Genomic DNA, 13506 nt, shown 5'->3' with positions numbered 1-13506 from the left:
CCACTATAACCAAGAATTAGGTATTTTTTGGCAAATGACGTTAGAGGTTCTACTGCACTGTTCACATTTTTGGAGTAGAGCGCTGCATTAGATGCGGCTCATCGACGAGACCAGTTGCAACAGAAAATAATGCTTGTTTGAAAATTTGCTAAGGGTAAAATTTCTCATTAAACCCAGCCTTTTTCGTGTTGCTGCAGACAAAATTCAAATCGATATCTGACACTTTACAGTACCGTGGAACATTGGAAAGGCCAACATCACTTGCCAAACAAGGCCATAGGCTCTGAAATTTAAACAGTTGAAAAGAGAAAATTGTGGACATGTGAGCCCAACACTACGGGCTTAACACTCTAAATTGTGAAATAAGGTAACCTCAATGAATTTAATTTTTATTTTTATGCTGGATAATATGATATGAAAGGGGTCATGGTCTTTTAAATTTTATGGGGTGTTTTATTAAAGAAAATTTTCTCAATTTTTAACCATTATTTTAAAGATCATATCAGCATTCGTTGCTATATTTACTTTTCACAATGCGGCTAAAATGTAGAGAAAAAACTAAGGGAATTGTTAAAAGTAATTATAATAATAATCATGATATAACAAAATTTGAATCATTTCATTCAAAAATAATGGATGGGATTTATAGAAATCTATTTAATAAAATACTTTAAGAATTCTAAAGAAATTCGGACGTGATTGAAAGAGAAATTGGTTTACCATTAATGCAAATAGTTCATGAGAGAAAATCGAGTTATTTGGGCCACAAAGAATTGGCATGTAAGAAAGAATATAAATCTTCAGCAATTCTGTTCTCTCGATTGCTAATAATCTGGGCAACAATGTAAAAATTTGAATAGAGCCACTTGTTCGGACGGTTGATCCCACATGAACTCCCTCACATTTTTTGTCAAGATTGCAAATTGTTCGAGATTGCAAATTATTGAGAATCCAAACGGATAAGAATGCCACATTTGGTTCTTGCAGCCTTTTATGACTATTAAAAAAAAAAAAAGAGAAAAAGGAAAATAATGTTCGTTTACCTTCCAAAGGAGAGAGGGATGCCAAAGGGAATGAAGAAAAGAAACTAATTTTCATGGCAATAGGTAAATAAGTTATAAACTTTCTAATAGTTTTATTCGTTTTATTTTTACAATGATTACTTTTACTACAACATAGCTGCCACCAGAAACCCACATTGTTAAGTTTATGGGATGTGCAAAATGAAATCAACTTAGAGATTTCGATTATTAATATGTAAATCAAAGCACCTATTGTTTGTGGTCCTTGATTTAAGTTCAGAGAGCAGCATATCCACACATTAAAAACAAAACGAGCAACATATTCATATCTACAGAGAGGGCTCAACACATCTTTCTCAATTTCACAGCGAAATAATGGATCATTATCCTATTAAATTTGGGTGCCTTTATCCCATCAAATTATGTGTATTTAACATAGTCACACACGAACAAGTGAGTAAAACCAACAACCAGAAAACGAATATGTCGAGAATCTGATTAGAAACTCAGAAAGTTAACTTAAGAACACAATGTTCAGAGACGAATCAATGTAGTCATACAGAATTTATACCCGATTTAACACTTCCAAACAGCCTGGATGAGTGAAACCGTGCTTGGAAAATGTCTGATGACACAAGCCTACAAACGCTTATTGCAAACATGCACAATGCTGTCTAGTACATAAATGCTTCAAACTTCCAAAATGTATTGAACTTAGAAAATCACCAAGGAGAGAACAATTCATTCTTCTGATGGTCTTTGCCCCAAGACTGGAATGTCTTCGTAACGTTTCTGCAGCAAGACAATAAAATTATCATTCAAATGCAGAGATTATCTAGTGAATAAGGGGTTATCAATGGTCCCCTCAAGGGGTTATCAATGGTCCCCTCAAGTAATTTGTCTACTAGCACGCATGCAATTGCATACCAAGTAACCTCTAATTGGACAATGACTTGAAATATATTAACATTTCCCTGGGACAGACTGAAATTTCTAGATTTATTATGGCTCCATTTTTGTAAGTTATTGTAAGGGGCAGAAGAACTTACGAATATAGCATGGGTGTTCAGACTTTCAAATGAATCAGGAGATATAATTAATCTAAAACCAAATGCGGGATTTTGAAATACTCCAAAACTAGAGGTTGTCATGGAAAATTGTTTATTTAACATAACTAAGAAGCAAGTTGGCACAATTTTTTGCAACAAAGCTTCATCAACACTTTCATCATTACCAAAATCGGCAACTCCTTTCTAATGTATACTTTACAAACTAGGTATTGCAACTGACCGATCTTATAACAAAATATATCAAATTCACATATAAGGGAAAACTTAATTTCTTTCTTTTCCAAACTTAAAGGTGCATATGAGTCTATTGATTCTAAAACTTAAATCATTTCAATCCACTCCCGATAGAATAAGAGAAGAAATCAATTTGCAATAACAAGGCTGAATAAAATACTGATAAGATTAAGGTAAATCAGAATAAATCTTTCAAATTTATCAGGATCTAATAATTAGATTTACTTATTGAAATATAAAACAGGATCTAAACCTACTATAATGTAAATTTCAATGGTACAATCTGAGTTTGAATTGTATTCAAATCCAAATTCAGATTGGATTATCAACAGAAACTTCATTCTAACTATCCTAAGTGCAACAGCAAGATGAGCATCCACGTGTGTGTAGGAAAAAAAATCTAATAATGCCAATGAAAAACCTCTGGTCCTATGGCAAGAATCGTTCATATAAAAGAAAAAAAAAAAAAAAAAAAGGTAGGTGACAACAATTCAATCGATTGAAGGTGTTTTTTTGTATAACGATTTGCATCTAACAGAAACTAAATTAAAACAGCTTGGCTTATTGGGAACATTAGTAACCACAAATCATTCAAAGTACTAGAGCTCCACCATAGCAGGTCCAGAAGAGGGAAAAAAAAAATAAAAACATAATTTCTATGGCACATAAGGGCAAATTTTAGATAAAATGGCTATATAATGCATCTAAAGCACGGTGAAATTCATTCAAGCGTGTAAGAGTAAAAAAAAAAACAAAAATTAAGGTAAAACATTAAAACAATAGATGCCATACCCCAACATTGTTGTATTCCCAGAGCTTATGAACTCCATAATCCACAGCCTGCACCCATTTCAATCAATACTATAAGAAGCTTCTCAATTTTCACAGTAACATAGACACAGAGCACTTTAATTACCCACAAAATTATGAACGAAAATCATTTTAATCCATTTCCCTTAATGCTGCTATCTCAATCAACACAAGCAACCAAAAACGATCAATAGTTCCCTGAGCTCTATTTGGTTGCTCACAATATGTACGGAATCTAATATTGCAATTTTGAATATGGAGAAAATTACTATGAAACAAATCATTCAGCGTTTTTTTTTGTTACATTTCTAATCCGCGGTCACACGACAATCAAAAATAACATAACCATATAATGGATCTGAGCTCACTGCTAGACTCAAAGTCAATGTTGACCAGACCGTGTGATTCAAAAAAAAAAAAAAAAATCTATCATTTCCTCGCCTTTTTCCTCAGATTTCTTGGCGACCAAACAGAAAATGATGGAAATAGAAAAATCAAACAGAATAATACTGCGAAAAAAAAAAGTGAACAAAATTGAAGCCTTACTCGTTCTCCGAGGAAAGCGCCGGCGATTACGAAGGTGGCGTAGACGGAGGTCCGGCGCATGACCACCTTGTAAAACCCTTCGAAAAAGCCTCCACCGCCGCTTCTTCTAGCCGCTGAATCCATGGCGATTGCGATTGCTTGCTGTATGCGTCTCTGTTCCTCGCTCCTGATCTCGTGCGTTAGGGTTTACAGAGTGCGTTGAATGGGGATGGTATTGGGAGGTCGATTTTGGAATTGTAAATGGTTTTGGGACGGGTTGGCTTTGAGCGGACCTGACCGTAAAGGAGATGGGCGGGTCAGGATGCGGATCATAAGGGCCAGGCTAATTGGGCTTCGTGCGTGAAACGTGTCAATCAAATATTGACTAATATAAAATCATTAAATTGAATTTCACGTACATTTATACGACAAACACTTTAGCCTCTTTTTAGGTGATAGACCTCAAAAGTTATCCATAAAAAAATAAAATAATAGTGAAAAAATAAAAGTTCTCTAACTTTCAAGTAGACATGTAATGCAAAATATGACTCTTTTTTTTTTAATTGATTTGACACTACTAACTCTTGATTCAATTCAAAAAATTTTAACTTCACTCAATTTTTCTCAACCTAACTTTCTAATATGACCGGGTCACCTTTGTCTAACTTGGGGGTAGATCACAAAGTAACGACTGATGGTGGCTCAACCACTCCCACCAATTACAAGGGTGGACGATCCACTTCCTGAGGGTGGCTCAATCACCCCAAGTGATTTTTTAGGGGTAGCCGAACCACTCATAAAATTGTTGTTGGGAGTGGCTCGGCTACCCCCATCAATTTTGGAATTGAAATGGTTCAAAACCACCCTAAAATTTGTTTTTTTATTATTATTATTATTTTTAATTTTTGTAATTATATGTTTTTACAATTATATTTTTTTATTCTTTAAACTATCAAAACATAACCTCAACTATTTTTTTTCTCAATATTCACAATTTTAAGTTGAGTTGAAAAAATACAAAAAATAAAAAATAAAAAATCATACACCCAAACATATTTGTGCTAATTTTTTTTACCGGAAAGAGTAAAAGATAACATGCGAAAGCATAAAGACTATTTATGACATTTTTTTTAAAAAAAAAAAAAAAAAAAGAAAGAAACAATTTAATAAAAACGCAAAGCACATGAAAAAAAAAAAAAAAAAAAAAAAAATTAACCCTGAAAAATATTTTGAACCACTTCATTTTCCGTAGAGGACTGAAACGCGGTCGGTTTTTAGGAGTGAAAAAGGACAGCGGCGGCTTTCTGGAATTTGGTAACCCAAAACGACGTCGACCCTCTTTTCATACACGCGTAAAACTCAGTAGCACGACGACACAACGCTCCTCCACCGGTACTCAAACCCCTCACTCCCGACGCGTCTCCGCGCGTATCGAACCCGAGCTCGTTGACTCACCTGCGCACGAAAGCAAGTCCTTCGATGGAGTTGTCCGAAGGAGCGTGCGAGCTGAAACTGCTCGATAGGCTCGAAGGCCACAGCGACAGGGTGTGGAGCCTGGCGTGGAACCCAGCCACCGGCTCTGCTGGTGTTCCGCTCGTTTTCGCCTCATGTAGTGGCGACAAGACCGTCCGCGTCTGGGAGCACGCGCCTTCCCCCTCGTCTGCCTCTTGGACCTGCAAGGTTCGCTCGCTCTATATCTATTTGCTCTCAATTTTTCGCTTTATTGGTTTGAGAAATTTTGATAACGATCGCATGTGTGATTATTCAGGCGGTTCTGGAAGACACGCACACCAGGACCGTCCGATCTTGCGCTTGGTCCCCCGATGGGAAACTACTGGCCACCGGTAGCTTCGATGCCACCACTTCAATTTGGGAGAACGTTGGTGGCGATTTCGAATGCGTTGCCACTTTAGAGGTAATTAATTCTTCATTATTTCACTATTATCCGTTAATGTTAATCTTCCTGATAATTTTTAGTAAATATTTGGTGTTTAATTTGGTATAAGGGTCATGAAAATGAAGTGAAAAGCGTGTCGTGGAATGCGGGGGGGACGCTGCTCGCAACGTGTGGCCGAGACAAATCGGTATGGATTTGGGAAGCGGAGCCTGCGAACGAGTTTGAGTGTGTTTCGGTGTTGCAGGGACATACTCAGGATGTTAAGATGGTTCAGTGGCATCCGACTATGGATGTTTTGTTTTCGTGTAGTTACGATAATACGATTAAGGTATCTAGCAAGATGTTTGATTACAATGTTGATTGTTTTGTTTCCAAGTCGAATGAGGTTGGATAGGAGGAGTTATGATGCGAAGCAATGTTGCTCACAGGTTTGGGCGGATGACGATGATGATTGGCGGTGCGTTCAGACTTTAGGTGAACCTAACAAGTATGCGACCTTGAATCCTTAACCTCGTTGTAACTCACTGTCCATTTGATTTAGTGATTTCAAAAGGCAGTTAATGAAAATGTGACTTTTAAAAATCTTGTTAAGTGTTTGGTAAAATCTACAGATTGAAAAACCAGTGCCTTAAACTATCTCTAAAATTGTGCATTTTTTTAAAACACACTGCCAAACAGGATATTTTCCGCGATTTTGTTTAAAAACGTGTGTTTGGCCTGCAAAATCATAGGGCCAAATGCGCTCGTAATGTGTTTGGACTTGATAGATATTGTGTGCACGGATTTATATAGGACTCTTAACAATTTTATTAACGATGTGTTGATTTAGTCTAATTCATCTAGGTTGGTTTTCTTGTCAGCGGTCACTCATCGACCATTTGGGCACTCTCTTTCAATGCTAGTGGAGACAAAATGGTCTCATGTAGGTAGGTGAAGGTGAACTCTCATTTTCATGCTCACTAGCTGGGATGTTCTTTCTCCTGTCCAACTCTGCTGATCGCATTGTTAAGAAACTATTTCGGTAAATGTTACTGGCGAGGAGAACTAAAATGGTACTTGACTGATTTTGCAGTGATGATCTTACCCTAAAGATATGGGAAACAAACAACATGAATATGCATTCTGGTGATGGCCATGCTCCTTGGTGAGGAATATGCTCCCTTATGTGTATTTGCTGTTTTGTTTTTGGTGCCAGAATGTACCTTTTGTGTTTCACATGTGGTAACTTCTAAGATACTGTTTTGAGATATTGTATAAATGGAAGGTTACCATAGATGTGTGTGTGTGTGTCCAATTCCTCGTGGGAGACTTAAACGCCTACTATTCTAAAATACAAGATATATTTCATGGAAGTGCTGTTAGTACTGAGCAACAAAGTAGGGACTAGAAAGCATGTGTATGGCCGAGTTTCTTTAGCCAGTTCACATGGCACATGAGTTTGAATCCCCATCACTTCCTCCTCCTCTCTCTTTCCACCTTGTTTTTATTGTTAATTTTTTGTCTACTTGTGTCTGGATTCATTTTCTTCTCTCTTTCTTCTTCCTTTACATTCTTTTTCAATGCCTCTTTGTAATCCTTTTCCGCTTCGATATGAATGTTCTGCACTGTACGCACACCATAAGAGATGAGCATGAGCAAAACCAACACCCCCACCACCACACACACACACGTGGTCACCCTTTCCACCATCACTACTCGTATGGAGGAAAGTATTGTTTTGCTGAATATATTGCTTTCAAGTTTAAACTTTCTATCATATATTTTCAAGAGTGGGAAAAGCAATACTTGTAAAGGACTTGAACAAAAATTATGCAACTTGGTTTTCATAATTGAAGTTAGTTTGTTCATCCTGTAATTATTTGACAGATTGGTGAGGTGGTTGGCTGAGTCTTTTGATTTCTGATTTCTCATATCCACACATTAAACAAGGTTCCTCTTTTGTGTTTTCAGGAGACATCTCTGTACTCTCTCAGGTTATCATGATCGAACCATTTTCTCAGTTCATTGGTCAAGGTAAGTGACAGTAAAACTAATTACAGTAAATATTTGTCTCGTTTGAGTTCTACATGGGGTTCAATTTCAGTACTTTTTTCTTGGATTTAAATCCATTCCACCCGCCATTTTCAACTTTAAATTAGCAAGGTTAACAGAAATAGTGAATAGTAAATAGTCTCTGTGCTCTGCTATGACAGAAAGTGTGGGTATGACTGCACATGGCTTGTGCTTACACCCTGCACCCCTAACTTGCTGAAAAAAGAAAAAAGGAAAAAAAAAAAAAAAAAAACGGATAGACTAAGGTTTTTGACTTTACTTGTATCCTTAATACGATTGAGTAGTAGTTATACGATATGATTCTTGTTAAAGCTCAAATGTTAAGGCACCTGAGTGTTAGTCATATGCTCGGTCTGAAAAACTTGATTCTTGTACTGAAGGGTATCTTGACTTGAGAGAAAATATTATGAACGTATCATCATCATCATTATCGTTGTCATAATATACCCACATTACAATTGTTTGGCATCTAGAGATTAATAAATATATTAAAGATTGGATACTATGTAATATTCAAGTTAGTTTTAGCCAACTTTCTTTCATATTGAACACACATTAAAGGCTTAGCCCGTTTGGTCTAATTACATTCAACCAAAATATGTAACATAGACAAATATATATATATATATACAATTCAGGGATTCAATTGAGTTGGGTTTGAGTGATTTTGGTTCAATTGCTCAGAGAGGGGAAAAAAAGGAGCAAACTTGATAAAATTATATTTTTCCTATGTGAGGGAGTTGGTATTATTTCATTGTATAACTTAGTTGTTCCATTATGTTCCTCTCTCTCTCTCTCTCTCTCTCTCTCTCTTTTTTCCCAAATAAATTGTCCCATCATAAATTAATTATATTTGATATGTGAATGTGACAGTGAGGGTATTATTGCCAGTGGAGCAGCTGATGATGGCATACGATTTTTTGTGGAGAACAAAGACGGTTTGGTATTCAATAAATCCCTTCACCTTTCCATTCATTGCTATTATTTATTGACATCGCAAGTGAGGCAATGACAATGCTCCATTGTCATCATTTTATCTGAAAGGGATATGGTTAATGGGCATTGATCTCCACTGTCCCGATGCATCTTAGCCTCAAATGTGTACTGAGGACGAAATATTTGATAAAGGGAGAATTTCCTCTAGGTTATGTGATATTAACGTTTATTTCCTGCTCCTAATTGATAGGGGTATTAGGTATATATGTTAGTATCCTGAGAAACTCTTTATAATTCCATGGCGGATCCATCCTTGTACAAATCCCATTGGGACATTATCCAGAGCATATACAGATAATGTGGTTTTCAAATCAATAGTAGAAATTATAGTAAGAATTATTAGAAAATGATACTCTGCCTGCAAGTAATAAGCTTATTTAAATTAATTTCCAACCATGAAAGTAGAAGTCCTTTTCGGAGATAGGCAATAGGGCGCTTGCTTTGTCAGTTTATCTGGTTTGAAGGCATGTTGTCAGTTGGAGCGATAAAAATCTAATTAATTTCTTGAATTTAACAATTTGATTTCATATTCTTGTCCTCATTTTTATCTACTTGCACTAACTAACTTCTGTACATACGCCTCTCATAGGTCTTTTAAGACATAAGAGTGAATTTACCTTTGACCTTTGTGAAGTTGATAAGGGGTTAATAACCCAAGTCTCTAAGAAAATCAATTTAGCCGATTGTTTATATAAACGTGAAGGACCCTTCAGATCCTTGGAAATTCTAGATTACTTGGCTTTCTTATGGAGTTTGGAAATTACCAATTATGTTGATCTACTCCATTGTGCGTTTTTATCTCAGGTTGATGGACCTTTGTATAAATTGCTGCTGAAGAAGGAGAAGGCCCATGAAATGGATGTAAATTCAGTGCAATGGAGCCCTGGGGTAAGATTTTTTAGAGTGTATTTGAGATTGCGTTGGAAAATAGAGCTTTTGTCTATTAAAAAAAAAAAGGCTTGAAAGAGCTTTTAGAAAAAGCCTCATTTTCAAGCTTCTTCCAAAACACTTAAACCTTTTTAGAGTTAAAAAGTCGGAGTGCTTTTTTAAGTCTTTTACCAAACGGAACCATTTTTGCTTGACACATCTTTGTAAATACTAAAAGCACTTTTTAAATTTCTTAACACAATCCCTAACATATTCTTAGTAGAGTCTAAAAAAAATCGGGTGCAATCCCATTCACATTGACACAAAATCTTTCAAACATGGTGGAATTGTATTCCACTATTAACTGTGGCTATGTTTGAAGTCTCATTTATCTGTGATAAGATTTTCCTTTACATTATTGTTATTGATCAGGAGAAACGGCTATTAGCTTCTGCGAGTGATGATGGTACAATAAAGATATGGGAGCTGGCTTCACTATGTACAGGTCAGCATGTATTCTTGAGCTTGTTCTATTTGTCAGTTTACCATGAATATATTTAAGAGTAATGTTATTCTTTACAACCATTTTACACTGGCTGATTTAACCATATTTTAAGTGGTTTCTCATGTTAGTCACTTAAAATACGTCACGTTAGCAGGTGTAAAGAGTAGCATTACTCAATATTTCAAGTCATCTTTCGGTGTAGTAACATTTTTCTTAATTGTTTCAATTGTCAGGAAATGGCTACTAGCTTCTGCAAGTGATGATGATACCTTAAAGATATGGAGCTAGCTTCAGTATGTCGAAACGGCTACGGTTTCCTATTTTGTTATTTTTTGTTTCATATAGACAAAATCAACATTAGTGCAGCTTTGTGGAAAATCAAGATAGTTAATTCAGCCAATGGCATTCGGCCCAAAAGGTGTTGGCCCCCTCAGTACTGGGTGAAGGCAAGGCTTCAAGCTCCGGTCGCATGTGTAGGGAGGGAGTTTATCCTATTGGGGGGATAAAAGAAGGGCATTATGCTTAATAAAAGAAGCTCCTTTATAAGGGAAATATGGCTGTAATTACTGTCAAGCAGAATTATTGACCGTTTGAACTATAAGTTGGCTATAAGATTGATTATGGCTTTGAGTTTATTGGATCCATTTTTTTGGAGGGTACTTTTTTAAAAAAAAAAAATGTTTTGATGTGACATTAAGATGAAAATATTGTTGACTATTTTGTGATTAAGTTTGTTAATTTTTTGTTTTGAGAAAAAAAAAAAAAAAAAAAAGAATGGTTCAATAAACAACGGACACAAATTTTCTCCAACTTATTTTAATAAGTGACAAGTGTCATTTAACACCTTTGGGTTTTTTGCAAATTAATGTTTAGATTTTTAGTCTAGTAGAATGACAATAAATGACTTCCAAAAATATTAAAAGAAATATGTGAGAGATGAAATTTATCACCTATTGAAGTAGTATGGAGGAAATTGTTGTCCACAACAAAGCTGTATATCTCTCCTCTCACTCTATAACTTTGAACCAAGTACCATCCAAGAGGTATGGGTTCAACTTTCAAGTACGAAATCTGATTCTATCAAGTGGAGTTAGGCCTCATTAGTGAATCAATAAACAAAATAAATAGCATAATTGTTGCTTTAGAGTGAAATCTTGGTTGGTGGGTTTGAGGAGTGATTCTATTTGTCACCCTCAAATTTTTTTTTTTTCATCCTCCTAAAGCTTATGTGGCATAGTCTTTCGAATTAAAAAAAAAAATTCTATACACCAAATGCTATGAGGGGCTACGTCACATTGGCTTTGGGGGGAAATAAGGGGTAATGTATTAGCATTACTTTGATTTGGGTATGAAAATATTATCTTTAACTAAGAGTGTATTTGCTTTCGCGATTTTACAGGTAAAAAACACATTCTTTTTAAACAAAATAGTAAAAAGTGTTCCATTTTAGAGTGCTTTAAATAATAATAATAATAATGCTAGAAATCATATTTTGATTTTATAACTATTCTACAATGTTGACGTTGCATGGTTGCAGTCCGAACTAACTCTTTGATTTGTCCTTGTTAAAAAAAAAAAAAAAAAAAATTGGACACGTTAGAGTAGGCAAAGTACCATGTTTTTAAAACCAAATTAATTTTAAAGGATGTTATGTGATTTTATCAAGGGTATGAAAGTACTATCCTTAATTAAGAGTGTGTTAGGCCTCAAATTTCGCAAGTCAAAAACATTTTTTTAAAAAACAAAATCGTGAAAAGTGTTCTATTTAGTAGTACACTTATATATATATATATATATATATATAAAGGTTTGGAAACATTGACAAAATTTCATGTGTTTTTAAAACTATAGATTTTAAAGCATCAAACTGTAATTTTACTAAACAATTAACACTTTTTTTCTTTTTTTTTTGAATTAACTAAACACTTAACACTACTTTTAAAAGTTACTATTTTTTTCAAACAATACGTTTTGAAATCACTAGACAAACATAAATATCTGAGTCAACTCGGGCATTAATTTACTCCTTTGAATAAGATTATTCTCAGTCGCATACAGCATATTTTTTCTTTCCTTTTGAGTGATAAAGACGTTGCTCATCCTGGTTGTTCTAAATTTCTAATCACATCCACAACTTTCACCAACTACTTTTCAATAGCTTGGACCCTCACCACCCCACCACCGCCGCCTCATACCTACTCTCCGGATGGGCGGATCCATTGCACCACTGCTACTTCTCAAAATCCCCATATGATAATATTCATCAAACCCAAAAAATAAAAGTTCAAAAGTTTATATATATAAATATAATATTCAATATCCTGCCCCTGCTTTCTGACTCTGCCTTAAATTATTCTATATGTTCACTTGCCGCTCCTCATCCTCACTGAGCAAATTTCAGAGCAAACATCAATGACTCATCCAGAATTTGTCCATACAAAAACATTATTCCTAGCAATATTTAATGTGCTAATCAAAGATAAAATATTACGTGATTTGATTTAATATGATATTAGAGTCGAGATAGAACAACAAAGAAAATCATCTATCATTGCATATATATATTCATTTGGGTATCAAGAACTAAGGATTAAAGTACGTACGTGCATTAATATGGTGATTGAGAAAACAATGAAAGAGAGATCTTAGAAAATGAAAAAAAAAAATTCAACACCTGTTTTCTATTCTTAATCCGCTAGAGTTTGCTCTTCTTCCCTCTTCAGCCAAAGCTTCACGTGCCGACATGATTCCGGTGGGGACTAACGAAGCATCAAACGCAGAGCAGTCTATCCAATCTTTCAACAGATCTTCCTGGCCCCATATATCCGGAATCCAAACCCGACCCGCCACCTCAACCCTATGTTTCTTCAGCCTCTCACGTCCGCCGTCCTCCGGCACGGCCTCTGAGGCGGCAACAGCTGGTAATACCTCGTCTGCTGGCAATGCTGTTTCCTCGTACTTTTCTCGCTGATGGGTTTTCGAAGACAACCTTTGTGTATCCTCTTGTTGATCAGTCTTATGGGTTTTCTTGCGACTGCATGCAGCTGAGTCCTCGTGATTATCCATTCTGGTGCGTTTTTCTTTCATGCAGTATGAGAAATAATGCTTCTTCTTCTTCTTCTTCTTCTGATCTGGATTGCTCGCGTTGTGTTTGATTTACATGGGGGGGTTGGCTTTATGTGTGGGAAAGAAAGAAGCAAAGAGAATGGGTGGGGAGTTAGTTTACACGTCATCCACAAGTGGTTGCCTTTTGTATGGTAAGTGAAAAGGGTACGTGTCTTGTGGGAGAGTGGGTGCCAATTTGTGTGGTTTAGTTGGAGTTGGATAAATGCAGAAATTGAAAGGGGGGGAAAAAGAGAGGCTCTAATGGGATTAATTAGGGAGGATTCCTTGGAGGGATTTTTGGAGGGTTGTAAGGTTGATGTGGATTTTAGGGCAGAATGTTGTGATTTTTGGGCATTGGCCAATGGGGTTGCAGGATTCGATTTGGGGAAGGATAGTACTATTGAACCTAAAATAAAATAATAT

The 13506-nt window shown here is 35.8% G+C and overlaps 3 protein-coding genes across 3 annotated transcripts; 1 reads left to right on the top strand and 2 right to left on the bottom strand.

The window, feature by feature from the left end:
• Positions 1–1494: 1494 nt before the first annotated feature.
• Positions 1495–3970, bottom strand: LOC132192069 (ubiquinol-cytochrome C reductase UQCRX/QCR9-like family protein). The gene is made up of 3 exons (XM_088511181.1): positions 3683–3970; positions 3119–3166; positions 1495–1814 (listed from the first exon to the last, which is right to left on the bottom strand). The coding sequence occupies exons 1-3, from the start codon at positions 3803–3805 to the stop codon at positions 1764–1766; spliced, it is 222 nt and encodes a 73-aa protein (XP_088367307.1). The 5' UTR covers positions 3806–3970; the 3' UTR covers positions 1495–1763.
• Positions 3971–4919: 949 nt separating this feature from the next.
• EMB1345 (Transducin/WD40 repeat-like superfamily protein) lies at positions 4920–10613 on the top strand. Its single transcript, XM_059607517.2, has 11 exons — positions 4920–5341; positions 5430–5576; positions 5668–5886; positions 5987–6045; positions 6419–6484; positions 6631–6702; positions 7509–7571; positions 8484–8553; positions 9411–9494; positions 9906–9978; positions 10212–10613. Exons 1-11 carry the CDS (start codon positions 5141–5143, stop codon positions 10223–10225), a joined length of 1068 nt encoding a protein of 355 aa, XP_059463500.2. The 5' UTR covers positions 4920–5140; the 3' UTR covers positions 10226–10613.
• Positions 10614–12069: 1456 nt separating this feature from the next.
• LOC132162011 (uncharacterized) lies at positions 12070–13108 on the bottom strand. The gene is made up of 2 exons (XM_059572254.2): positions 12653–13108; positions 12070–12364 (listed from the first exon to the last, which is right to left on the bottom strand). The coding sequence occupies exons 1-2, from the start codon at positions 13063–13065 to the stop codon at positions 12334–12336; spliced, it is 444 nt and encodes a 147-aa protein (XP_059428237.2). The 5' UTR covers positions 13066–13108; the 3' UTR covers positions 12070–12333.
• Between the last annotated feature and the right edge of the window lie 398 nt (positions 13109–13506).

Source organism: Corylus avellana, chromosome 10, assembly GCF_965113065.1.
Source record: "Corylus avellana chromosome 10, dhCorAvel1.hap1.2, whole genome shotgun sequence".
Taxonomy (NCBI): domain Eukaryota; kingdom Viridiplantae; phylum Streptophyta; class Magnoliopsida; order Fagales; family Betulaceae; genus Corylus; species Corylus avellana.
Note: the sequence above shows the minus strand (reverse complement) of the source record. Positions and strands in the feature narration are given on the sequence as shown.

What these genes read in the sequence shown, in the direction of transcription:
- LOC132192069 (XM_088511181.1), bottom strand. Translation starts at nt 3,805, where the DNA reads ATGGATTCAGCGGCTAGAAGAAGCGGCGGTGGAGGCTTTTTCGAAGGG. An exon ending in GCGCTTTCCTCGGAGAACGA is followed by an intron (nt 3,167 to 3,682) that starts GTAAGGCTTCAA and finishes AAATGGGTGCAG; the next exon opens with GCTGTGGATTATGGAGTTCA. An exon ending in GGGAATACAACAATGTTGGG is followed by an intron (nt 1,815 to 3,118) that starts GTATGGCATCTA and finishes GTCTTGCTGCAG; the next exon opens with AAACGTTACGAAGACATTCC.
- LOC132162011 (XM_059572254.2), bottom strand. Translation starts at nt 13,065, where the DNA reads ATGAAAGAAAAACGCACCAGAATGGATAATCACGAGGACTCAGCTGCA. An exon ending in GGATTAAGAATAGAAAACAG is followed by an intron (nt 12,365 to 12,652) that starts GTGTTGAATTTT and finishes AAATTTGCTCAG; the next exon opens with TGAGGATGAGGAGCGGCAAG.
- EMB1345 (XM_059607517.2), top strand. Translation starts at nt 5,141, where the DNA reads ATGGAGTTGTCCGAAGGAGCGTGCGAGCTGAAACTGCTCGATAGGCTC. An exon ending in CTGCCTCTTGGACCTGCAAG is followed by an intron (nt 5,342 to 5,429) that starts GTTCGCTCGCTC and finishes GTGATTATTCAG; the next exon opens with GCGGTTCTGGAAGACACGCA. An exon ending in TTCTCAGTTCATTGGTCAAG is followed by an intron (nt 7,572 to 8,483) that starts GTAAGTGACAGT and finishes TGAATGTGACAG; the next exon opens with TGAGGGTATTATTGCCAGTG.